General features: G+C 36.5%; 1 protein-coding gene across 4 annotated transcripts in view; it reads right to left on the reverse strand.

Annotated features, from left to right (window-relative positions):
• The window catches only part of Rps6ka5 (ribosomal protein S6 kinase A5), a 183,904-nt gene that overhangs the window by 102,657 nt on the left and 54,272 nt on the right, over positions 1–26,975 (reverse strand). For 3 of the 4 annotated variants that reach the window (XM_040274239.2, XM_005321348.5, XM_040274240.2), the window contains exon 2: positions 15,807–15,878. The exons of the other annotated variant lie outside the window; for it this stretch is intronic. In XM_040274239.2, the coding sequence (XP_040130173.2) occupies positions 15,807–15,878 (72 nt within the window). The remainder of the gene's footprint in view (positions 1–15,806; positions 15,879–26,975) is intronic. 4 annotated transcript variants of the gene reach the window in all.

The raw sequence follows: 26,975 nt of genomic DNA on the forward strand, positions 1-26,975 counted from the left end.
GCATACACACAAATATAAACATATATATATTTCTAGATAAACTTAGACAACAAAATATATTGATACTTAATATATAAATATATAAAAATATAAATAAGTAAAAAGCATGATTAAAGATAGTTTTTAGAAAAAACTATGAACTCACAAGATGCTTGATTAAATAAACTGATGCCCAAAGTAAAGACACATAAAAGCACAGGAAATTACAGGCAATAATTTTTCTGAAGGAGGCTGAGGTAGTCCATTTGTTTTAGACAAAAACACTCATATCCTCTTTAGATAAGAGATGCATAATAAAAGTGCCATTATTCTAGATTTAATTCAATTTTGGTTTTTAAATTAACCAGAACCATCCTGACTCACTAGCTTAATCGTTTTAATGGTCAAAAATGATTATACGTCGAATCAGGAACACAAATGAGTACATTTTCTCATGGATGGTGACAGCTTCTGAACAAAGACTTGACATGTAAGAAGGTTAAAACAAAAACAGTTAAGGAACTAACTACCCATCAATTCCATTTACACATACTGCATTAGCTAGAATAATTAAAGACAAATTTCACAGTACTCTTTCTTCTAGTACTTTTTAAGTTTCAGAGAGAGCTGAGACTACACATTAAACCAGCTTGCAGTTATGTGTGTGTATGCTGCTGTGGCTGACTCCCGAATACCTCCACATGGACGACCTGTAAGATTCACAGGCTGTTTCTTACCCTTGGTCCCAAGCGACTTGAAAAACAAACAGTTATGGTTTAGCCAAGAAGAGAAAAGTTGCAAAGAAACCATGTCTTACTGTGAGGTCTAAACTGAGGAGATAATTATCCACAGATGCTTATTAAAAAAAAATACACAAAAAAAGGAATCAAAGAAGACCAAGATGCACATTCATAAATCATTCTACATCTTAACAAACCAGTTATTTGCCAAACTAGACGGTCATGTCTTCATTGCAGCAGTCCGTGACCACCTAAGCGGATGCTGGTAGTGCTAGTACCCTGCCCGAGCCCTTCTCTAGACTGGTACGCCTACACTCCAGCTGCCAGGAGGGCCAATGGCCCACGGAGGCTTCCTTCCCTGGAAAAGGGCCTAAAGTAGACAGGATCCACCTCCCCTGGAAGGTTAGACGCTACCATTCCCTACCTCACCTCCACCCAAGCAGCCTGTGGCCAGTGACTATATAAATATATAACAAATATTTTTATTAAATATTTTATCCAAAAAAATATATTTTTTGGACACAAAAGTCCTGCTTCCTGACTCTTGCCCCAAACTTCCATGGATTCAGGCTGAAGCTAACCCCAGCTCAGACCACTCCGGCTTTGGCTCTTCCCCTACCTATCCCACCTCCCTTCCTCTCATTCTCCTGCAGTCAGTCACATGAATCCAAATCCCTGCCCTCTGATTCTGGCAAATATGACCTAATACAACAACAATAACAAATAAAAGTTATATTTATACTTGGGAGACAATATCAATACCTTCATACAGAATCATCTTTTGAATATAACATAAACAACACAAGTATCTAACTTCTAGAATTTATAGAAACATTGTAGGTTTACATTGAAGCATGAGCAAGTGGGTAAATTATAAATTTTCTGAATGACAATTTTGACAATTTAATGAACATATGCTTTCAAACGTACTTTTTAAATAGAAATACTTTCCAAACAAAAGAGTAAAATGACAAATGATGACTAAGTCTTCATACTATTTAAAAGTCTTTTACATGACTCAGCCAAAGTTTTTTCCCATCATCTCACCAAAAAGTGGCAGTGTTTAAATTGCCTAGGACAATTCCTAGCACCCTCTAGTGGAAAATTACTCAGAAGAAACAAATCTGAAAAGTCTACTATGTAGTTTCTGGTCTTATGCCTAGATCTTTGATCCATTTTAGGCTGATGTTTGTACAGGGTGAGAGGCAGGGATGTACTTGCATTCTTCAGCATACAGACATCCAGCTTTCCCAGCACCATGTGCTAGTTAGGATGACTTCTCAATGTATGTCTTTGGCACCTAGTTCAAGAACTGGATGATTTTAGCTGTATGGGATTCTGCCTGTCTCCTATTCCATTGATCTGTGTGTTGTTTTTTATGTCAGTGCCATGCTGGTTTGGTTACTATGACTCTACACTATAATTTGAAGCTGGTCATTGTGATACTTGCAGCATTCCTCAGCATTCTGGATTGCTTTGGCTATTTTAAGTCTTTCATTCTTCCCTATGGCCAATATAGGCACAAGCAATCATCTATTGACAGGATTCCAATAGAAAGTAATATCAAGAATTGATAAATGGGATGGTATCCAATTAAAAAGCTTCTGCACAGCAAAGGAAACAGCATGAAAAGATGCCTGCAGAACACAAGAAAGTCTTTGCCAACTACTCTTCTAACAGAGGATTAGTATCCAAAGTAAATAAAGAACTCAAAAAAACTCAACACCAAAAAAAAACAAATAACCCATTCAATAAATGGGCTAATGAACTGAACACACTTCTTAGAAGAAGAACAAATGGCTGACAATTGTATGAAAAAATGATCAACATCTTTAGCCATCGGGGAAATCCAAATCTAAACTACTCTAAGAATCCATCTCTGGCTAGAATGACAATCATCAAGAATAAAAATAACAATAAATGCTAGTAAGAATGTGAAGGAAAAGTACACTGTTGGTGATGATGTAAATCAGTACAACTACTAAGGAAAACAATATGGAGGTTCCTCAAAAAGCTAAAAATAGAACTATAAGATGACCTGACCATAACACTTCTTGGTATTTATCTAAGAATTAAAGTTGGCATTTTTTTAAACTTTTTTTTTAGTTCTAAGTGAGCAAAATACCTTTATTATTTTTTTTAATGTGGTGCTGAGGATTGAATTCAGTGCCTCACAAGTACAAGGCAAGAGCTCTACCTCTGAGCTACAATCGCAACCCCAAAGTTGGCATTCTTTAGAGTTATGCATACCCGTTTTGATCACATCACAATTCACAGTGGCCAAGTAATGAAATCAGCCTAGGTATCCATCAACAAATGACTAGATAAAGAAAATATGATACACATACACAATGGAGTCTTATTTGGCCACAAAGAAGAATGAAATCATGTTGTTTGCAGGAAAATAAATGGAACTGGAAAGTATCATGTTAGACAAATAAGCCAGACTCAAAGTTAATTATCAAATGATTTCTCTCATATGTGGAAGCTAAAGGGGGAAAAAAGGACATCATAAAAGCAAAAAGAAGACTATTAGGGTGGAGGAAAGAGATCAGAGAGGGGAAGGGCAAGGGCAAGGGGAGGTACTGAGAGGGAAACTGAATTATGTTATATGCATGTATAAATATGCCATGATGAAACCCACTATTTTGTGGGTTTCATCATGGCAAATTTATACATGGCATATTTATATACCAATATAAAAATCTGCTGAAAAAAAAGATTTATCAAACAAACAAAAAAGACTACCTGCTGGGAGCTTTTTTTTTTTTTTATACCAAAGTCTGAGACCAATGTGTAAAGACACACCACAGACTACATTATAAGGAGGACACTCAAGGCAGAAACAAGCAGCCCAAAAAGAATCTCTACTGGATAAATCAGCATTTAAACAGAAAAACTTGCAAGATCTGTTGTTGATTAGATGAAAACAAATCCAGGTAAGTAAAAAGTGAGCTTCTTAAGAAGACCCAGGGACCAAGATAGGCACAGACGATACTGCTTATTAGACACTCCTGTAGGTGCAGCAGTTTAGAGTTCTACACTTGCCAGCCCTCAGTCCAAGGTTTATAAACTCAGAAGTAATTCTGCATTAATGAAGACCAGACCTCAACTTTCAATTTGTGAGTTTATATGTAATGTGTCTTTTTAAAAATACTCACTAGTCTATCCCCAGCACCGGAAACAGCAAGTGCCTCACAATAAACACATGTGAATAATAATGAATTCTGAGAGAAATGGGAATGAATTGAAAGGTCTTACACAGAAAAGTGACATGATGAAATCTGTACTTCAGAAAGACTGCTCTAGTTGTGGTGCAGATAATGGTTAGCAAGGTCCAGCCTGAAAGCAGGAAGACCTCTGGTGGTCATTGTTCCTAGTGCTAGACTTATTTTAGGCTTTACAATTAAACATTGATGAAGAAATGATACTCAATTCTACAGTAAGTTAATTGAGAGCTCAGTAATGTACTATATCAGCTCTTTTAGAAGCTGGGCTACTTTCCCTTTCAGTTTCCATAAAAATAGCTAAAATGTATATTTTAGCTTTTTCGCCAATGTGACCAAAAGACCTAACAAGAACAATTAGAGGAAGAAAAGTTTAGTTTGGAACACATAGTTTCAGAGGTCTCGGTCCATAGATGGCTGACTCCATTCCTCAGGGCCCAGATGAGGCAGAACCTTATGGTGGAAGTGTGTGGTTGAGGAAAGTCAATCAGGAAGCACAGAGTTCTCTCACCAAAGACAAAATACATACCCCAAAGGCATGCCCCTAGTGACCCACCTCCTCCAGCTTTAGGGTCTGCCTAAAGCTAAGACCCAGTTAATCCTCATCAGAGATGAATGCACTGATTAGGTTCAGGCTCTGATAACCCAATCATTTCACCTTTAAGCTTTCTTGCACTGTCTCACATATGAGCTTTTGGGGGACACTTCATATCTAAATCACAATAGTATAGTATTTACTATGTGTCAAGAAATCTAAACATTTTATTATTCATTTTATGCAAACCTTACAGTAAGACTATTTACCTACAATACACTAAGATTGTTCCAAACCTAAAATGGTTGAGTACTTAAGAGAAAAAAACAAAGAATAAGAAATATAATCTTTTAATTTGATGTTACTTTTAAGGTAACAGTCAAATCAATTTCTTAAAAATGCTAATAAAATTTCAACTACCAATCCCTAATTTACATGACTTTTTCAGTTTTTATTAGAAATATCACATTGGTTGAAATTTCTCCCAGAAATGCTAGCAAAGTAAGTGACTATATGAAATGACTAGCAATCTCTCAGAAGTAAGCTGTAAATAACTATGTTTTTCCAATTGTGTTTTTCCAATTTATATTACACCTTTCCTATAGAGTTCCCTATTGTGTTTTTTTCCAATTGTGTTTTTCCAATTTATATTACACCTTTCCTATGGAGTTCCCTAAATAGCCAGATAGATGGTTATCTAGCAACTGGCATTTCCTATCCATTATCTCATTGATCTTGTAACTACATTGAGAGATGGGTATTACTAACTTACATTGAAAGGGACCTGGGCTCACAGCATTCATATGATTTCCTCAGGGAACTCAGATAGGCAGTGATAGTGTCAGGATACAAACATGGTATTCTAAGTCACCCCCTACCCTCAAGGCTTCCACAACCAGAAGGCATCAAAATGGTGTATAAGCCAACCTGACTGCATCCTCCACAGTCTCATGGCAAAACTTGTGTTTTTCTTTTTTATTATGGTAAGTCAAGATCACATCAAAATGCATGATCATGTATTATCAATAAAGAAAATTCAGAGAAAAAGTAGTCTTTTAGCTGAGATCCTCAAGCTCTGCTTCATTATCAGAATTACTGATAATACAATGGGTAGATTTTAAAACTTTCCTATGGAATAAAGAGCTGTATAAGAATATTTCAATCAATGACAGATTGCAAATATAATGGTGGTCCTGTAAGGTTATAAGGGAGCTGAAACATTCGTACCCTCTGGTTTTTATATTCTATGTTTAGGCACACTTACATATGCAAATACCACTGCATTGCCTCTGCCCACAGTATTCGGTACAGCAACACGTTGTTCCAGTTTGTAGCCTGGGAGCTAAGCTACACCTTTAGTCTGAGTGTGGAGTGGGCCAGCCCATCTAGATTTATCTAAGTACACTCTATGATGTTCACACTATGACTAAATCATCTAGGGACACATTTCTTAGAACATAATCCTGCTAAAAAGTGGCATGACTATACTTGGACAGACATTGCAAAGAAAACCAAATGGTTATAAGGAAGGCAGGCAGGAAAAGAAATAAATTAAAATCATTATTCCCACAAATACTTCCACATGAAAGAAAGAATTCTAAAAGATGAACCAAAGATATTTCTTGGACTTTGGAGTATCGATCTGAGAAATAATATGAGAGGCAGAATCAGAAGTGATATCTTTGTTAAACTATTTGGCCACATCCTGTGCTGGGCTGTGGGAAGCGGGCAGGGCAAGAGGGCTGCAGAAACACACAGATCCTCTTGAGGAGTTTACAATGTGGAAGAAAGCTGAAGGGAAATTCAGAGGACAACTCGGTGCTGAAATCTCTACAAAGGACTCTTAGAGCAACGATTCCGAGAATGAAGCAATCTGGTAAGGATTTAGACAGCTGGAAAAAGAAGGAATACTTGAGATGGGGGAAAATGATAAGACACAGCATCAGAGCAGAGTACAGATGATGGTAGGAGTACAAGAAAATAAACTGACTAGAAAGGAGGAGGGCTAGCAGGGGGGCTGAGGAAAAAACATAGAAACTAAAAGCTAAGCAAGAATTTGGACTTGAATATGTAACTGGAAAAAAGACACTATAAGTTCTTAGGGGAATTGTACAGTAATGTATTTAGTAAGTTGCATATTGTTTGTAATAGAACATAGTTCAAAATGTACAAAACAGAGAAGAGAACTGCAAAAAACAGACCAGCTAAGATACCCCTTTCAATAACCCATGCATAAGGTAAAGTGAGCAATACACTAGGAACACAGGAGCACAGATAAATCCAAGGGCCATTTTTACAGAAAACTTATACAACTTCATGAGAAACTGGACATAAAGCAATTAAAATAGAGAAAAGCCAAAAATTATTTCAAAGTTCCAAGCTGAGTAAATGGACTAAAGGAAACAAGAAAAAAGCTGAAAAGAGAGAGCACTGTCTGAATAAATGAGATGTTGTCGGATATTATAGACATTTAAGGCTTAAGTAAAAAATCTTTCATCTCTCATATTCAAATAGTCCACAAAATCTTCAAAATATCTGATGAACAGCATTTTTCTTAGTTCAGAATATACAAAATTAACTCATCAGAAAAGTTTTTAGTTTCACTTCCAAAGAAAACCTTACATGACACATAAAGACATCTGATGAGGCTTTTCTATTATTCTAAGTAGCGCTGGAAAAAAATTATCTTAAAAAGGTAATGAAACTGAAAGATTAGTGGTGAATTTTTTGAATAAAACTGATATTTTATTATATTCATAATAAAAGTTTCCACCTACTCCATTTAGTCATCAAAACTGATTTAAAATTCAGGAATATCTATAAATGACATTTCTTAGTTATTCCATCTTCTCATAAAAGCTACACATTGTCAGCTGAGGTGAAGGAAAAGCAGCATCCATGGCTGACGATAGACCCACTATGGCTAAGTGGACATGCAAAGGTGAACCATCACAACTAAACTGTTGGCATACCGTGTTAGTCAGATTGTCATCACTGTGACCAAAAAACCTGACAAGAACAACTTAGAGAAGGAAAATTTTATTTGGGACTCGTGGTTTCAAAGGTTCAGTCCATGATTAGCCCACTCTGTTATTGCGGCAGAATGTCATGGCCTAAGGGTGTGACAGAGGACAGAGGCTCAGCTGAGGGGAGGCAGAAAGCTGAGAGAGAAGAGTAGCAGCCAGGGAACCAAGATATACTCCCCAAGAGCAGGCCCCCAGTGACCCACTTCCTCCAACCTTGCTACACCTGCCTGTAGTTAACACACCTACAGCAGCTCTTTCAAACTATTCATCCTTCAATGAATTGATCCATTAATTAGGGTACAGCCCTTATAATCTAAATACCTCTCAACATGCTACACTGTCTCACACATGAGCTTTTAGGAGACACCTCATATCCAAACCACAAACCACACTCACCTTTGATAAAATGCCTTAAAGGCCTAATAAAACCACTCAAAGGAAAAGCAGACAATTAAATGTGCTGAAAGAAACACACACAAGGTTTGATTTTATTTGATAATAAAAATTTCTTCCCTTGTACTTACATGTTTTTGGAATCTAGGTTATACTAGCCTTAAAAATGAGACGGAAGAAATAATCTCCCTTATTCTGTTCTCTGGAAAAGTTTGAAGAATAAAATTATCCATGACTTTAATGTTGGTAGAACTCATTCTTAAACTCTACCAATGCTTTCCTAGTGGGGAGAGCTTTAATAACTGATCAAATTATTTCACAGTGATAGTACTATTGGGGCTTTTTGTTCCTTTTTCAAGTAGCTTGAAAATTTACACATATTAAAATTCATGTGCATGTAGTTTATTAGCATTTTTATTGCTGTGACCAAAACACCTGACAAAAACAACTTAGAAGAGGAAAAGTTTATCTGGGGCTCACAGATTCAGAGGTCTCAGTCCATGGATGGTCAACTCCATTGCTCTGGGCCCAAGGTGAGGCAGCACAACATGGGAGAAGGTGCCAGTGGAAGAAAGCTGCTTAGCTCATGGCAGAGTCAGGAAGGAGAGAGGGTAGAAAGAAAGAGGACACAAGAAGAACAAATCTTCTGGGGCACACCCCAACCCCCAGTGACCCACCTCTTATAGCTACACCCCACCTGCCAACAATTATCACCCAGTCAATCCATTCAAACTAGGTTGGACTGATCAGGCTATAGCTTTCATAATCTAATCGTTTTACTTCTGACTATTCCTGTATTCACAGGAGCTTTTGGGGGACACCTCATATCCAAACCATACTACATGTTAAAGCTGGTATCTCAGAGCACTAATTCCTATCACTCCCCCCAAATTTTATGTTATTTTATCCAGTATTTCAGTTTTCCTTTTTTAATCCCACAAATTAGATGTTATGACTATGGTTTCACATTGTTAATACCATTTACATTACTCTTCATCAAAACTTTTGGTATCTCAGAAACCTCCCTGGCACCACTTTTCTTCTCCAGGAAAGTACATCTTCTAGAAAGTTTTCTAGTGTGGACTTACTGGTGGAAAATACACTCAGTTTTTGTGTATCTGACAATGTCTACTTTGTCCTCACTTATGGGAGTAGTTTTGCTGGGTATACATTTCCAGATTGAGTTATTTCTCTGAGTATTTTATAGATATTATTCCACTATTCTACAGCTTCCATGGCTTATACTGAAAAGTCAACAGTTATGATTGTTGTCAACCTAATTACTATTCTTCTACAAATAAATCTTTACCTTTCTGGCTTCTTTTTAGGTATTTCTACATCTATCACACTCATAAGTTTCTCTCTGATGTATCTACATAAGAATTTATTTTTACTTGTCTACCCAGGATTTGATGTGCTTCATAAATCAGTGAATTCATATGTTGATTACACTAATTAATGAATGCTCAGCTATTATCCCTTTGAATAGTGCCTCTCTTCATTTTGTTAGCTCCTTTTGGAACTCTGATTAGACAAATGTTGTCTTCTCTACCATCTATGTTTTAACTTCTCTTTTATATATATCTTTCATCCTATATTCTGCATATTTTCCTCAAGTCTATCTTCCAATTTGCTAATTCTCTCTTTAGCTATACTTCTGTATTAGTGAACCATCCTTTGTGTTTATAATTTGAATTATTTTATGTTCACTTCCAGAAGCAGTGTTGGCTATTCAAGTAGTACTGGGTTGATCTGTGCAGTGAACAGACCTTATTTTTAAATCTGTCTAGTTTGTTTTAGCATGTCTTATTCTTAATAGTACTATCAAATCTCTTCGAGATGTTGCTTAAAGGATATAAAGTCTCAATTAGAGTGGAAGGAAGAAGTTTTAGTCATCTACTGCACTGTATGGTAATGGTGGTCAATTATAATCTAGTATATGATTCAAGTTTTCTAAAAGAATAGATTTGCATTATTACCATTTAAAAAAAGGTAAGTTGGTGAGGTAATGAATACATTAGTTAATTAGTTTGAGTAAATCTTTATTTAATATATACATAAATGAAAACATACAATAGTCGAGAAATAAACACAATTATGTCAATTTTTTAAAGTTAATAAAAATAAACATATAAACATTTCCATCATATTTCATATCAAATAAGTCCAATTATCTCTTTGGGTCTAATTCTGGTTTATTTATATCTCTTTTAACCATAATGCCTTGGTTTTGAATGTTAGCGAATTTTTGATAGTAAGGTAATACCTATAAAACTCTGATACTTCTTTAAGGTCTAGGTAAGAATAACTTCTCCAAAGAGAATTCAGATTTGCTTTTGTTATACACCTGGGAACAATACCAATGCAGAACTACTACCTTAAGCTAAATCCATACTTTCTTGAGTTTTTTGTTTTGCTTTGTTTTTATATACAAGCTGTCGAGCTGCATGGTATGGGACTTATAGTTGTAAATGCTCAGGAACGGCTTTTACTTATGTTTTCCTTCACCCAGAACAAATGTTGAGGTAGAAAAGCTTCTTCAACATTGCCAACTGGGGATTCCCCTCACCCCCATCATTAGTCTTTTCTCTCCCCCTGGTATTGGGGATTGAACCCATGGCCTTGCACACTCTAAGCAAGTGCTTTACCACTGAGCTACATTTCCAGTTCTTTTTATTTGGAGGCAGGATCTTGCTAAGTTGCCCAGGCTAGCCTCAAAGTTGCAATCCTCCTGCCTCAGTCTTCTGAATAGCTGGAATTATAGGCATATGTCACCACACTTGGCTTTCATTTAGTTTTTAATGAACAATAGTTATCTCTACTTCTTAGGAGCCTTAGATGCTATCTCCCGTACCAAGCATGAAAATGGTAGATATATAAAACTACTCACAAATGAACAGCATATTTCCACAGCACAATTCCTGCCTTTAGTAAATGTCTCTAGATTCTTCCATTTTCTCTTTTGAGTCTAAGAATTTTCCTTATTCCTGCCAGCTGATCTATGCGTTGATCTATGCAGTGAGTCGACTTTTTTTTTTTCCTTTCTTTAAAGGTATTTTATCTAGCACTTTAGGGGTATGATAATCAAATGGTTTTTTTCAAGATATCTAAGCTGTCATCTAATCAGAAAGTGAAACTAAACCATTTTAAAATTTCTACTTCTGAATTTGGAATATACTGCCATAATAATAAATCAAGAAATAGAATTGGTTTCATTGTGCTTGATACATGCTATAAAATTCAATTCTGAAAATTGGTTAATATTACATTTTCACAGTGTATTTGAGATAATTTGATACCCTATTTTGCTACAAAGAAGTTACCTACTACCATTGACTAAACGCTGTGTGGCTTTAACCATATCTAGAATAAAACAAGACTTCAGTCTGAGTTTTTAAAACTTATTTTTAAGACACTGCTTTAAATCTATTTTTAAAATAAAATAATTAATTAATCAAAAGCAGCAGTAAAACTGTGTAAACAGTAGTTTCATTTGATTAATTTTGATGATGTTTTTACTAAGTTTTGCTTTTGGTAAAATACCATAAGAATTGACAACATTTCTAACACTTCAATATGGAAAATAGTGTAAGTTCTAATTTCCAGAATATACAAAGACAAAGTAAACACTGAAAAGAAAAACAGTAATTTGCTTTCAAAATTCAAGGATCTTTATAGAAATCTTGTCCCTATATGGGATAAGAGTACTCATTCATTCATTCAATATCCACTGAGTGACTACTATGTATGAGGCATTACTCTTGAAAATTTATCCATTAAGAAAATTTCTGTTTGTATAAATCCTTTTTTCCTGGTGATTTATGTTACTCAATTAGTGAAAAATTCCAATTGGGAAAAGTATGCCAAGATGAGTGGATTTTTATGTTGCCTTGGCAGCCAATTGTGCCTTCCATCTAAAGAACTAGGAGCTATCCCAAGCAAGGTTTTCCCAAGAATGCCCAGGAGAACACAAGACTGGGCTCTGAATACTAGCAAATGCTTAGGTAGGCATAAACTAGACATGGGTCAAAGTCCACATGGTATCTGCCAGTATAAACAAGTTTCTCATGTAAGGGACTCCTTGATCAGAGGTTGGACAACGAGGCACTAGACTGTGTACCAGGCAAAAGAAGTCTCCCGTGAAAGGCACACTCAACTCCCTTTATTTCCCGTTAGGGTTGCTAACTGCTCTTCACTAGAATCCCAATTTAGCTGGGAAGTTCCCAAAATACCAAAACACCACAAACTCTCCAGGCAATATAGATCATAATTTATTATATAAGCAAAAATTTTTTTGTCACAGATTTCTTACTGTCTCACCAATTGTTAAGACAAACCTATGGTAAAAAGATGAGATGAACCATCTTGTATAATGAATTACTTAAAACTGGAATGAATTTGAGGGGGAATTTATATAATCTTGAACTCAAAATATTTAAAATATGCACAACTCCTTGTAAAACCCCTGGAAATGGAAAGTTAGTAAGCTAACCTGACAGTTTAACATTTAAGCAGGACAAGTAGCATTCATGAATTATATTCTTAAGATTTCACCTAAGCCTTCTCATATCCAGTAAGCACTGAGAAGGATGTGGAAAAACTAGAATCCTTATATATTACTGGTAATAATGCAAAATGATGCAGCTCTTTTGGTAACCATTTGAGCCAGCAATTTACTCATTGTCATATATCCACAAAAATGAAAACACGTTCACACAAAACACTTCATAAGAATGTTCATAGAAGATTTATAAATAACAGCTAAAAAGTGGAAATACACAAATGTTCAACAACTGATGACTGGAAAAACAAAATATGATATATTCAGACAATAAAAAATCTATCCATAAAAGGAATGCAGCACCGATACCTGTTACAGCACTATGAATCTAACATGTTATGTAACAGAAATACCATATACTGCATGATTCCACTTAAAGTAAATGTCCAGAAGAGGCAAAAATACACAAACCACATACTGACAGTAGACTCATACTTATTTAGTAGTAGGGATAATAGTGATCTTTGAAGTAACTGCCAAAGGGTTCAAAAAATTGATTTTGTTATAAAATTGATTTTGGTGATGGCTGTGCAATTCTGTGAATAGAAAACCACTGAATCAAACACTTTAAATGGATAAACTATATAATATGTGGATATAACCTCAATAAAGTTGTTAAAAAACAAAACAAAAACTCATGCAAATAAAACACATTCTGTGCATTTAAATTGGCAGGTAAAGCTTCTGACAAGTTATCACAAACACTATTCTTAAGGGAAACAAGAAACCATGATTCTGTAACTCTCTTTACCCTGGGAGAAGATGCTGCATTTGAAAATAGAAAACAAGGGTAGAGATGAAAGACATTATTTTGTCATTATTTGAAATCATTACTTCTTAGGTCTATGGTATGGTGGGGCTACTTGGGTTTTTTTGGTTGTTATTGTTGCTTTGTTGTTTTTTGCAGTACTAGGGTTTGAACCCAGGCTTTATCCCAACTAGGCAAGCTCTCTACCACTGAGATACGTCCTAGGCCTTTTTAAAGGTTTCATTTTGAGTCAGGGTCTCACTAAGTTGCCCAGGCAGGCTACAAACCTAGGATCCTCTGCCCAGCCTTTCAAATAGCTGGGATTATAGGTGTGCACCACCACTGCTGTATGGTTGCTTTACATTTGTTTAATTTTGTTTTTGAAATCCACCTTTATGAATGATCCAAAGGTCAGAATGCACTAGAAAAATCTCCAAGTTGACAGTTATGCTAAACTCTTTCTAACAAGGTGCTTATTATAGGGTTCATTCATGGTAACTGTAAAGCTGACTCTACATAATATACTAACTACTCAGGAGGTTCTCGAAGACTGAGGATGGCAAAACCCTAGCCATGAAAGCTCATTATTAAGTAACCGAAAGACAGGTGAATTTAAACCTGTGCATGGGAGGCTAGAGCAATGGCTGAGACTGACAGTGGAAGCCTAGGAAAAAGCCTTTTTTTCCCCGCTGCAAGGTTTGGCATTTTGGAAGGTATAGACCATACCCTCAAAGGACAACTGCAGTTCACCTATCAGGGCAGTGATGCTAATCTTATTTTTTTTATGATCTATTCATGGAATACTTTATTTAAAGACTTTCAACTAATTATAAGTCCATACATAGTGAATATTATGTCTTTCTGATGAACAAAACTTTTTTTATTTATATATAGCAGTGGAATGCATTACAATTCTCATTACACATATACAGCACAATTTTTCATATCTCAGGTTGTATACAGAGTATATTCATACCAATTCATGTCATCATACCTGTATTTTGGATAATAATGATCCTGACATTCCACCACCATTAATAACCCCATGCCCCCTCTAGAGTTCGTCTATTCCTCACACGCTCCCTCTCCCTATCCCACTATGAATCAGCCTCCTTATATCAAAGAAAACATTTGGCATTTGGTTTTTTGGGATTGACTAACTTCACTAGCATTATCTTCTGTAACTCCATCCATTTACCTGCAAATGCCATGATTTTATCCTCTTTTATTGCTGAGTAATCTTCCATTGTGTATATATGCAAGATTTTTTTTAATCCATTCATCTATTGAAGGGCATCTAGGTTGGTTCCAGAGTTTAGCTATTGTGAATTGTGCTGCTATAAACATTGATGTGGCTGTGTCCCTGTAGTATGCTGTTTTTAAGTCCTTTGGGTATAGACCTAGGAGAGGGATAGCTGGGTCAAACAGAGGTTCCATTCCCAATTTTCCAAGGAATCTCCATACTGCTTTCCATATTGGCTGCACCAATTTGTAGTCCCATAAGCAGTGTATGAGTGTACCTTTTCCCTCACATCCTCGCCAACACTTATTGTTGTCTGTCTTCATAACAGCTGCCATTCTTATTGGAGTGAAATGAAATCTTAGAGTGGTTTTGATTTGCATTTCTCTAATTGCTAGAGAGGATGAACATTCCTCCAACGAGAGAATACATTTTCTTCTCAGCAGCACATGGCTCCTGTTTCTATATATGTTTATATTCTGATAATTATATAATTGTTATAGTTCTTTGTTAGATTTGACATTGTATCTCTCTCTTTTTATTGTACCATAAACATACTTTTACACTTGCAGTCCCTATTTTTCTATAATAAATATTGCAACATCAAAAAAAGAGATGGGGATCTCTTCAACCACACACACTGGCTAGCTCCAAGGCCATCCCTGACTCTCGAGTAGTAGAGCAGAGGTAGGCATGGGCACATGTAAAGCAGAAACTCATCAACACATTACCACCCAGAGATCACCACTGCTACCATTTTGGTTTTTATCCCAGGATTTTCCTACATATATAAATATACACAGACATTTATTCACATAGTTATTTAATTATGGAAATTGGATATTGTGTATTCTCTTTGGTAGCCTATTTTTCAACTTATGACTTTTTGGAGAGCTTTCCAAAATGTAAATAAATACAAACAATTTCAATCCTATTATATAGCTGACAGGTCCATGTTCCATTTATCCAAACCCTTACTGTTGGGTTTCTGAAGGGATTTGGGTTTTTCATTATTACAAATGATGTTTGTTGAGTATCAGTAGCACTGAGGGAAGACTAAATGAGTCAATCAATATAAAGCATTTCTCAGAATAGCTGGTTGTCTAAAAGTGTTAGTGTATTCTTTGTGAGGTTGAATTAATTTATATTCACAACAGCAAGGGAAAATATTCTTTAATTCTTAGAATTTTTGCCTTTTTATTTCTTTTGTGAATGATTTGTTTGTAATCCTCGTCCTATTGGATTCCACAAGCTTCTAAAATTTTCATTGACTTCTGCACTGGGGATATCAATTCTGGTTATAGGGATAACAAGTGTTCTTTTTCCTTAAGAAAAAAGGAATAAACTTACAACTTACCTCCAGTTCCTAGAACCTTCAGGAGCTCAAAATTTTCAATTCCAACCTTCTCTGCATGTCCTGTTAAATTAGCTAAAAAGAAAGACAGAGAGAGAGAGAAATAATTAAGGGGCTCACAACAGGACAGGTCCCATGGGGCTTCTGATGTACCAGTAAAGTTCTATATCTTGGCCTGGGTGATTAAACCACCGAGCACTTTATAATTTACTTGTTAAGTGGCATAGCTACATTTTGTGCAATTTTATGTTTTACATTATAATAAAACTTTTTTAAAAATTTAACTAGATAATGGTACCAAAAGTTAACATAAAGTATTAAAAGACTCACTATGGACCAATATAATCTGAAAATAAACAAAAATTCTAACATATATACTAAAAAGAAAATTTGACAGATTTAGAAGATATATTTATTGATTCAGCAAATATTTACTGAGCATCAAATGCCATCCTTAGCTCTAGGTTGGGTCCATTTCTGCCACTAAGAATATGTCACTGTCACCTGCACACATGGCATCTCAGCCACCTCACCTCTGAAGAGCAAGCACTGGCTGGGCACAAACTAAGATCCCTCTACCTCTAACGTTCTAGGACTATGTTTAAAATATAAATTCTCCAAAAACATATTCTATCCTCCACAAACTTTATAATAAGCACTTTCCACTGAATTCTGGTCCTATCAATGAGAGGTTAAAAGGTGCTGTGTTTGGGGAAGTACGGGGAGCAGAGTACTCTGGGAGTCAATTTGGAAATGGCTGGCTTTTACAAAGTTAAATACTTACCTAAGTGCTAAATGTCACAGATTCTGTACCACACATCTTCAAGATTTAGATAATGCATTTGTCAACTTATTTGAGTACAAGTTTCCTATTGTGGCAATGTTATAAATATTATCTGAACTAGCATTCTATGGAAATGGTGAAGAATGGAGCCAGGGTTGGGGATGTAGCTCAGTGGCAGAATGCTTGCCTAGCATGTGCAAGGCCTGGGTTCAATCCTCTGCACCACAAACAAACACACACACACACACACACACACACACACACACAGACATAAACCAAATCCCAATTCTACCACTTAAAAGTTGTGTGGTTTTAAACAAGTTACTTTTCCGTGTCTCAGTTGAGGATAATAAAAATATCTATTCCCAAAGTGCACTGATGTTTGAAATTTAATTTGAAAAGCATTTAAAAATTAAAATGACTGATAAATATAGATATGAATAGACATGTCATAAAGTAAATATCACAAAAATTTGATTGCTGAATCTAGATAATGAGTATAAGAGTATTCAACAGACAATTCTTTCAAATTCTCTGTGTATTTTTTAATGTCTTTATTAAAATGACAAAAAAATAAATAAGACCTACCTCACAGGGTTTTGATGAGGATCAAATAAATTAAACTCACACAGTGCTTGATGCGTGTTCATAAGCAGTAGTGTGTCACAAATTATTGCTTTGAAACTGACTGCAACTTTAAGAGAATTAGACTTAACCCAAACTTTTAGAATTAAATATTAGGGGAGGCAGATGATGATGATGGTTTTAGCTGCTGAGTTGATTCTGTATCCACAACGGAAATTCATTTCTTGTCAGATGTGTAGTTTGCAAATATTTCCTCCCATTCTATAGGTCGTCTCATCACTTGGTTGACGTTTTAATTGATACAACTCCATTTGTCAACTTTTCCTTTTGTTGCCTGCCCATCTGGGAATGTAGCCAAAAACTCTTTGCCCAGGCCAATGTCCTGAAAAGCTTCTCCTGTTTTCTTCTAGTAGCTTCAAGGTTTTCAATCTTAACATTTAAGTCTTTGATCCATTTTGAGTTGATATTTGTAACTGGTGAGAGTCAGAGGTACAACCATTGTTTATGGTATTATTAGTTGTGATATATTGTTTTGGGCTTATAAAGTCTACAACAGTTGTTTGTATGATACGATTTGCAAAGAAATTAAGAAGAAAGGGGAAGAGAGAGTCTCTTCTATTGTTCACATATTTGCCATATTTGATGATCATACTCTTCGGAGATCCAAAATTTCATCTGTCATCACTCCCCCTTAACCTTGAAGAACTTCCTTTGACATTTCTTATGGTATAGGTGATAAATTCTCTGATATTTCTTTCATCTGAAAAAATCTTTATTCATCTTTATTAAAATTTTATTGATTTGTAATTCATATGCTGTAAAATTCACCCTTTTAAAGTGTACAATTCAGTGGTGTTTAATATATTCACAAGGTTGTGCTATCCTCACTGCTAATTCCAGAATCACTGTTGTTCTTGAAGGCATATTTTTTGGTAGACAATTCTGGTTTAACAGGCTTTTTTCTTTTCTTCTAGTACTTGACCCGTGTTCATCTGCTCTCGGCCGTCATGGAGTCTGAGGTGGAGTCAGTGATTAGCCCGTTCCTTAGTTTGAAATGCGTCCTTCTCTCATTGCTCTTTACTTCGGCTTTCAACAGTCTCCCAATGATGTATCTTAACACAGATTTCTTTGGGTTCATTCTGTCTGGTATTCTTTGAGTATCTCTTATTTGTAAATTTCTCTTCTTGATCAAATCTGGGAAATTCTGGCCTTAATTTTTCAAATATTTTTCTATCCCATTCTCTTTCCACATTCTTTCTTCAAGTTCACTTGCTTTTTCTTTTGCATTTTTATTCAACTGTTGAATCAATTCAGTGAACTTTTATATTTCATGCATTATTTTTCATTTCCAGAACTTCCATTTAGTTCTTTTTCATTGGTTTTATTTGTCTGATTTTCCTATATTTTTCCTTCTGAGAGAGTATCATTTTATTTTATTAAGAATACTGTAAAAGCATCTTAAAAATTCTTATCTGCTATTTCCAGTATCACATTCACCCTGGGAGAAGCCTTATTTGATTTTCTTTCCTCTTGGGATATGTTCCATTTTCATGACTATTAACATGTGGGGTAATTTTGGATTGTATCCTTAATAGTGTAAATGTTACTTGTGAAGAGCCCAATTTCTCCAGTGAGTGTCACTTCTTTTGTTTTAGTAGACAAATACCTTGATGTGGCTTGACTTGAATTTTAAACGTTGTTTCTATGGAAGCAGCTCCAGTCCCAGCTGAGATTTCTTACCTTTAGCTGAGTTACTCGGAGTCTGCCATGTTCATGCTTAGTTCAAAGGTTAGTCAGAGATGTGGTGCACAAAATCTGAGGATGTCCTCCTCTTCCTCTTCTTCCTCTGGGATTCTACTATCATCACTTGTTAGGGTTCCCCAGTTTCATTTTCTAGTTTCCCTGACCAGAAGACTGCTATTTTTCCACTGGAGTCCCCACAGCATGGAACATACTTAACCTGATCAGTGTAAAAGCAAAGCTACTTCTTAAAAGCACCCCTCCTTCCCTCCTCCAACTGTGGACTCCCCACCAGAGCTATTTGCTTCTGTTTATTCTCAAATGCTTTCAGATATCAGCATTTGAGAATAAACAGGACATCAGAGATTAGGATTTCCATGGGCAGACTGGCCATTCTCTTGCACTTCTCCCTTCCAGGTATGCAGTAGTTAACTAAGCAGGTTTAGGGTTGCCTTGAGACCTGGGGCTATGGTTTTATCTTTGTGTCACCTCCTCCCTCAAATTTATTATGTTGAAATCCTAATATCTAATGTGCTGATATTTGTTTTTGAATTAGGCTTTTATACCTGTTTTCTCAAAAGGCACCCTTCAGTAGTGGGTTTTATTCTAACATTACAAGAAGCAAAAGTCTTCTTGCAGTCAACATTATAACAGTAATTTCTCTTTCAACCTCTACCTGCACAAGTTAATTTAAAAGAATAAAATCAAATAAAAACTGTGATATGATATAGATCCATCTCAGAGATCTTGAATTTAATATCCATATGATTCTTTCTTTTGCATTATATCCACTAGGCAAAGTAAGTGGCCATACATATGGAAGCAATTCAGTAGGAAGCTCAATCACATATAGGCACAGGAGTATTTAATTGTAAATATTTTTTCACTGTATCAATGACAAAATACATGAAAGCAAATGGGTCAAGGCTGTGGCTCAGTGGCAGAGCTTGTGCTTATTAGCATGTGAAAAGCCCTACCTAGGTTCCATCTTCAGCACACACAAAAAAGCAAATGAAAAACACATATTCAAGCATGTGAATGTAGGTGTCTAAACAGTTCTCATTTCTATGCTATTATTTTGTCATTATGATTAAAGCCTTTGAACATGAAAGTCTAAAAATAAACTATATTTCTCTTAATTAAATTGTTAACCTAAGAACAAGAGCTCCAACTTTCCAGCAACAACACTAACATTTATTAGAACAAGTCTTAAAATATTTACACATTTTATTTCACCCCAGAGGTGATATAAACATCACTGATTGCAGAAAAATCTTCTGCTTGAGAGTCACTCACATGCCTTAGTAAGTTTGAAGTAGGTTAATCAGAAGACATGCTGCTACCTTCATGCCTGGGACCATGCTATCAAAACAACCTGTACTCTTGGGAGAGAATTAAGAATGGCCATTGTTTTACTTTATACTCAGAAGGACATGAAAGTACCTTACTGTGGCTGTAGGAGAAAAAGAACTTTGCTTCTGATCCTATGCTAGGCATGCCTCTGCTTGACCCCCTTTCTAATTTTCCCCAAAGGTGAGACAGTTACAAATCTAACCATTCAGTAGTCTAAAACTCTGAAGGTCCACCTAGTAGTAGGCGAGCCACTGTGTCAAAAGATCAGCCTCCGGCTGGGCTGTAGCTCAGTGGTAGAGCACTTGCCTAGCATGTGTGAGGCACTGGGTTCAATTCTCAGCACCACAGATAAATAAAATAAAGGTACACTGACAACTAAAAAAATAGATCAGTCTCCACACAGGTATTTGGTTTTGGCCTCAAATTTCGGTTGTGGTCTGATCTCTGAGGCAGACTGGCCATTCTCTTGCACTTCTTCCTTTCAGGTATGCAGCAGTTAGCTAAGCAGGTTTAGGGTTGCCTTGAGACCTGGGGCTGTGGTTTTAATGTTGTGTCACCTCCTCCCTCAAACTCATTATGTTGAAATCCTATTCTCTAATGTGCTGATATTGGGAAAAAGGGCCTTTGGAGGCAGCGGGGTCAGAAGGTGGAGTCCTCACCAAGGATTAGTGCCCTAATGAAAACTGAGACAGGAGAAAGCAAGCTTCCTTTTTCACTCTGCCTTCCACCACACAAGGACAAAATGAGAAGACAGCCATCTCCAAATCAGGAAGCAGACCTTCACCAGAGACGCTACCAGCACCTTGAACTTGTATCAGCCAGCTTCCAGAACTGCGAGAAATACATTGTTGTTTATACCACTCAGTATTTTTGCTATAGAAGCCTGAACTAAGACACCTAGGGTTCACTCAATACTTTGTTCTCCCTTCTAGCCTTCTAAGCCACATGCTTGAACATGCTGGTCTGGTCCCCAGATTGGGATTAGATGGGGTTGAGAGGGACATAGGAAGCCTCACTGAGACCTCAGCCTAAACAACTTGTATCAATACATCTTTCATAAAGTGGAGTCCTGCACGGGTGTGCTGGGAGCACACTCTGCTCCTCCTGGGTGGCACTCTGATTCCACTTGCTCCTGTCATTGCAGACAGACCCCTTGTGGCTCCTGAGGGGACAGAGCAGACTGGCCTACAGAGCAGGGTTTTTGCATTTCTGGCTATAACACACAATGGCACTAAACCTCACCATCAGCATCTAAAACCTAACAAGAGGATTAATTCCTTCCCACAGAAACAATGCCACAGGAAAATCCTTCACAAAACAAAACCAAAGAATATTAATAAACTTAAAAAAACCTAACCCTGGAGCTGGTCAGCTGGCACGAGATAGCACGACCACACCAGTTGCTTACAGGTGGCTTCGACTCTGAGCCACATCACATGAGTTGTTAACTATTAATAACCTGGACCAACACAATACTTGGATCTTTTCAAGGTCTACTTTAAGCCTAGCTCTTTTATTAATCAGATTAGTCACCTCTTGTCAAAAGCTTTTATCATTTTTAAAAATTTTTTTATTATTAGTTGTTCAAAACATTACAAAGCTCTTGACATATCATATTTCATATATTTGATTTAAGTGGATTATGAACTCCCATTTTTTTACATTAATGAATTATTGAGTTTAATCATTTAGAAAAGAAAGATATAAACAAGTTTTCATGCTTTCACAAAGCAATTATAATCAATTTTTCTTCTTATTAAAATATGAGGAGCTGGCGATGTGGCCCTGTGGCCCAGTGGTAGAGTGCTTTCCTGGGGGTGGGGGGTAGAGGAGGAGGGAGGGAGGGAGGGAGGGAGAAAAGGAAAGAAGGAAAACATTAGAATGAGCCCACTAAAAAGCTTTCCACTTATTGATGAGACTTGTTTTCCTATAATGCATATTCCTTAGTTAGGTGATCACTTTTTTAATATTTATTTTTTAGTTGTAGGTGGACACAATATATATATATATATTTTTTTTTAGAGAGAGTGAGATAGGAGAGAGAGAGAGAGAGAGAGAGAGAGAGAATTTTTAATATTTATTTTTTTTAGTTCTCGGCGGACACAACATCTTTGTTGGTATGTGGTGCTGAGGATCGAACCCAGTGCCTCACACATGCTAGCTAAGCACTCATCCACTGAGCCACAACCCCAGTCCCAAGTGATCACTTTTAAAACTGAATTTAATCCTTTCATAAGAAATCAACTTTTTTTTTACATGTCAAAACTCAAATGAATTTTCAATATTAAAATGATTCACTTTAAAGACAGTCTGAATATTAGCTTTTAAAGGAGAATATCATAAAATAGATATAAAATAATTGGTTCCTTACACAGTGATTGAACTTCAACCCCTCCCGTATTTAATAAACAAATAATAATCTGTCTATATGTACTGTGACAAAATTTGACTAATTTTCCAATTTTTACTCTAGCAAGACATATTTAAAAATTTAACATAATACCTATTTTAAGTGTATCATTCACTGATATTAAATGCACTCACAGGGGCCGGCCTTGTGGCTCAGTGGTAGAGCACTTGCCTAGCATGTATGAGGTGCCTGGGATCAATTCTCAGCACCACATATAAATAAATAAATTAATTAATAATGGTATTGTATCCATCTACAATTAAAAAACTTTTGGGGGGAGCGGGATACTGGGAATTGAACTTAGGGGCACTCGAACACTGAGCCACATCCCCAGCCCTATTTTGTATTTTATTTAGAGACAGGGTCTCACTGAGTTGCTTAGCACCTCGCTTTTGCTGAGGATGGCTTTGAATTCATGATCCTCCTGCCTCAGCCACCCACGCCACTGGGATTCCAGGCTTGAACCACTACACCCGAATAAAAAAAAATTTTTTAAATACACTCACGATGTCCATCTCTACCAATTATCCCTGCAACTTGTCATGTAAGACTAAAACTCTATCCACTGAACACTTCCCAATCCCTGGCAACTGATTCCACTTTGTGTCTCCATGATTTTGTCTCAGACAAGGATCTCACTGAAGAGGAATCCAGCTGGCTTACTCCACTTGGCATATGGCCCTTAAGTTTCATTCGAACTGAAGCATGTATAAGAATCCTCTTCATTTTTAAAGCAGAATAATATTCCATTCTATCTGCCACTTTTGTTTATCCATTCATCTGTCAAGGGACACCTGGGGTGCTTCCATGCTTTAACATTGTGAATAATGCTGCTATGCACGGGGTGTACAGATACCTCCATTCTTATGGCAACTGAAATCCTATGGAAGTGGAATTGTTGGATCAAATGGTCATTCTAATTTTAATTTTTGGAGAAAATTCTATACTGTTTTCATAGATGTGTTTTTTACATTCTTACCAACACCTGTTATTTTCTATTTTTTTTTATGTTAGCCCTCCTGATGGGTATGAGGTATGATTAGTCTAACTTTAAAAACAGTACATTTAAGCTAAAAGGATAATTGGTATGTGTCCAAGATTTAAATAACTTTGTTACAGTTTTTTTTCATTATAAAATAATCCAGGTTTTTTTCTAACAAAAAGATACTACAGACAGGCCTGAAGTAGACCTTGAAAATCCCTCATAACCGCAACACTCGATGATAACTTATTGTTAGCCTTTGGCATATTCTTCTTGGCATATTTCAACCATGGACCTATGACTGATAAATGACTTCTTAATCCAGCTTTCTAGATAATTATATTGCCAAATGTAATTTGTAATGCATATTATCTATGATTTTTTTTAAGTTGTGAAATGTTTAACTTGGAACTTCCCACTCTTAGAGAGGAAAACAATCAGGGAAAACACATTTTTTCAATTCTGTTGCCATAGTTTCTGCTAAGCTGCATAAATGTAATTGCATAGACCATGTGCTGAAATCATTTGATTAGATCCAATGATTCACTTATGTTAAAGCTAAGAAAAGGTTTAATTTAAAAGCATTTTTATAATTAAAGTTGAATAGAGAATGATGCTTTAAGCCATTTCAAATTTGCTTCTTAGTATGTGATTAAGGTACTCCTAAACCAGATTTTCTTTAATAAATTAATCTTTTATTAAACTTGACTATGTTAGAGATGTAATTTAATAAACAAGTTTATGGAGCCTGTGGGCATGAATAACATCATCATCTAAGGCTGGTCAGAAAAGTTCACTGAGAATACACATCCTTGTGCACTCATTTAACAAATATTTATGAATGCCTAATAAAGGCTAGGCCCTAGGTTAGGTGTGAGGCCTTACTCGAAGTGCAGCATCTATACTGGTAAAAATGAGAGGATGGCTGGATAATTCTAGGCCAGAAGACTAGCTGGAGCAAATGTATAGGTGGGAATAACTATTTTCTTAGTAGAAAATAATAAGAGAACTGTTCTAATTCATTCTATTATGTAATGTGGGGAAAAATAAAAGCATAATATAAAATAGATACATGGAACTAGCTGATTCAAAACCTGCCAATGCCAGACTGATGACTCTGAACTGAATCTGTAAGAAATAATAGATCTTGACATGATAAAAGCACGTTTTAGAAAAATTACTCTGGCAGTAGTGTGCTAGGAGGATAGAAGAAAAAAAAAACTAATGCTAAATGATGATGATGTTATTGCAGACAAAGGTGCCATAAACATACACTGGAGAAAAAATAGCCTGTTCAACAAATAGTGCTGGGAAAACTGGAAATCCTTATGTAGTAGAATGAAATTTAATCTCTGTATCCTACCTTGTACAAAACTCAACTCAAAATGGATCAAGGACCTGGACATTAGACCAGAGACTTTGTGTCTGCTAGAAGAAAATGAAGGCCCAACTCTTCATCATGTCAGCTTAGGAACAAACTTCCTCAACAAGACTCCAAAAGTGCAAGAAGTAAAATCAAGAATCAATAAATGGGATGGTATCCAACTAAAAAGCTTCTTCATAGCAAAGGAAACCATCAAGAATGTGAGCAGAGCACCTACAGAAAGGGAGAAAATCTTTGCCATCTGCATCTCAGAACATTAAATCTCCCAGATATATAAAGAACTCAAAAAAACTTAACATTAAAAAACCAAATAACCCAATCAATAAATGGGTAAAGGAACTAAACAGGCACTCTACTGAAGAAGAAATACAATGTTCAAAAAAAATATATGGAAAAAAATGTTCAATACCTCCAGCAAATAGAGAAATGCAAATTAAAACTACACTGAGATTTCATGTCACTCTAGTCAGAATGGCAATTAGCAAGAATACAAGTAACAATAAATGTTGGCGAGGATGTGGGGAAAATGTTCACTCATACATCACTAATGGAAATACAAATTGGTACAACCACTCTGGAAAGCAGTATGGAGATTCCTCAGAAAACTTGGAACAGAACCACCATTTGACCAAGTTATCCCACTCCTTGGCATATACTCAAAGGACTTAAAATCACTACGCTATAGTGACATGGTCACGTTAATGTATATAGCAGCTCAATTCACAATAACTAAGTTATGGAACCACCTAGGTGCCCTTCAACAGATGAACAGATAAAGAAAATGTGGTATACATACACAATGGATATTACTCAGCCATAAATAAGAATGAAATTGTGGCATTTGCAGGTAAATGGATGGACCTGGAGACTGTCATGCTAAGTGAAACGGTCTCTCTTATATGTGGAGGTTAATACACAACAAACATGGTGAAGAAGAGAAGTTCAGTAGATTAGACAAAGAGGAATGAAGGGAAGGGAGGGTGGATGGGAATAGGAAAGAGAGTAGAATGAATCGGACATCACTTTCCTATATTCATCTACGGCAGTCTGGCTGGGCACAAAATAACCGAGCCGCCATGAGGCACTTGTAGGTTCAAAAAAGGAACTACTTTGCCCAAACTCTCACACGCACTCCACACACATTACCCAGGAACTCTCTCACCCTCCACTGGGCTCCTCGCCAACTCAACGGGAACCCCGAGAGAACTCCACGGGAACCCCGAGAGAACTCCACGGGAACTCCAAAGTAGCGGGCACCCAAGGCAGCAGGAGCTGCCCTATTGCTGGACAGCAGGGGTCTATATACAACTATATACAACTCAATACACAGCCTGTTTCAATCCAGCATCATCCAGACACAGCAATTATACACAGCTTAACTTAATTATCATCATCTTAATGGCTCCCTGGTGTCACCTCTCAACCACTCCTTCTGGCAATGCCATGCGCCATCTGGACTGTGGCTCTCAACATTCATCTATGAATACATGACCATGTAACTCCACATCATGTACAACCAGAAGTCTGGGATCCTAATTAGAACGAGTCATACTCCATGTACGTATAACATGTCAAAGTACACTCGACTGTCATGTGTATTGAAAAAGAATTTTTTAAAAATGGTGGAGCCTTCAGGAGGTGACTTGGCCATGAGGGCAGAGCTCTCACAGATGGAATTAGTGGCCTTATAGAAGGGCTGGACACAATGGCACACACCTAAAATCCCAGCTACTCCTGTGAGGCAGGAGGGTTGCAAGTTTGAAGTCAACCTCACCAATTAAATCAGACCTTGTCTCAAAATAAAAATAAGAAGTGCTAGAGCTGTAGCTCAATGGCTGAGTGTCCTGGTCTTAATTTCCAGTATAGAAAGAAAGGGAGGGAGGGAGGGAGGGAGAGAGGAGGAACAAAGGAAGGAAAGAAGGACAGGACAGATA

Source organism: Ictidomys tridecemlineatus, chromosome 5, assembly GCF_052094955.1.
Source record: "Ictidomys tridecemlineatus isolate mIctTri1 chromosome 5, mIctTri1.hap1, whole genome shotgun sequence".
NCBI classification, from domain to species: domain Eukaryota; kingdom Metazoa; phylum Chordata; class Mammalia; order Rodentia; family Sciuridae; genus Ictidomys; species Ictidomys tridecemlineatus.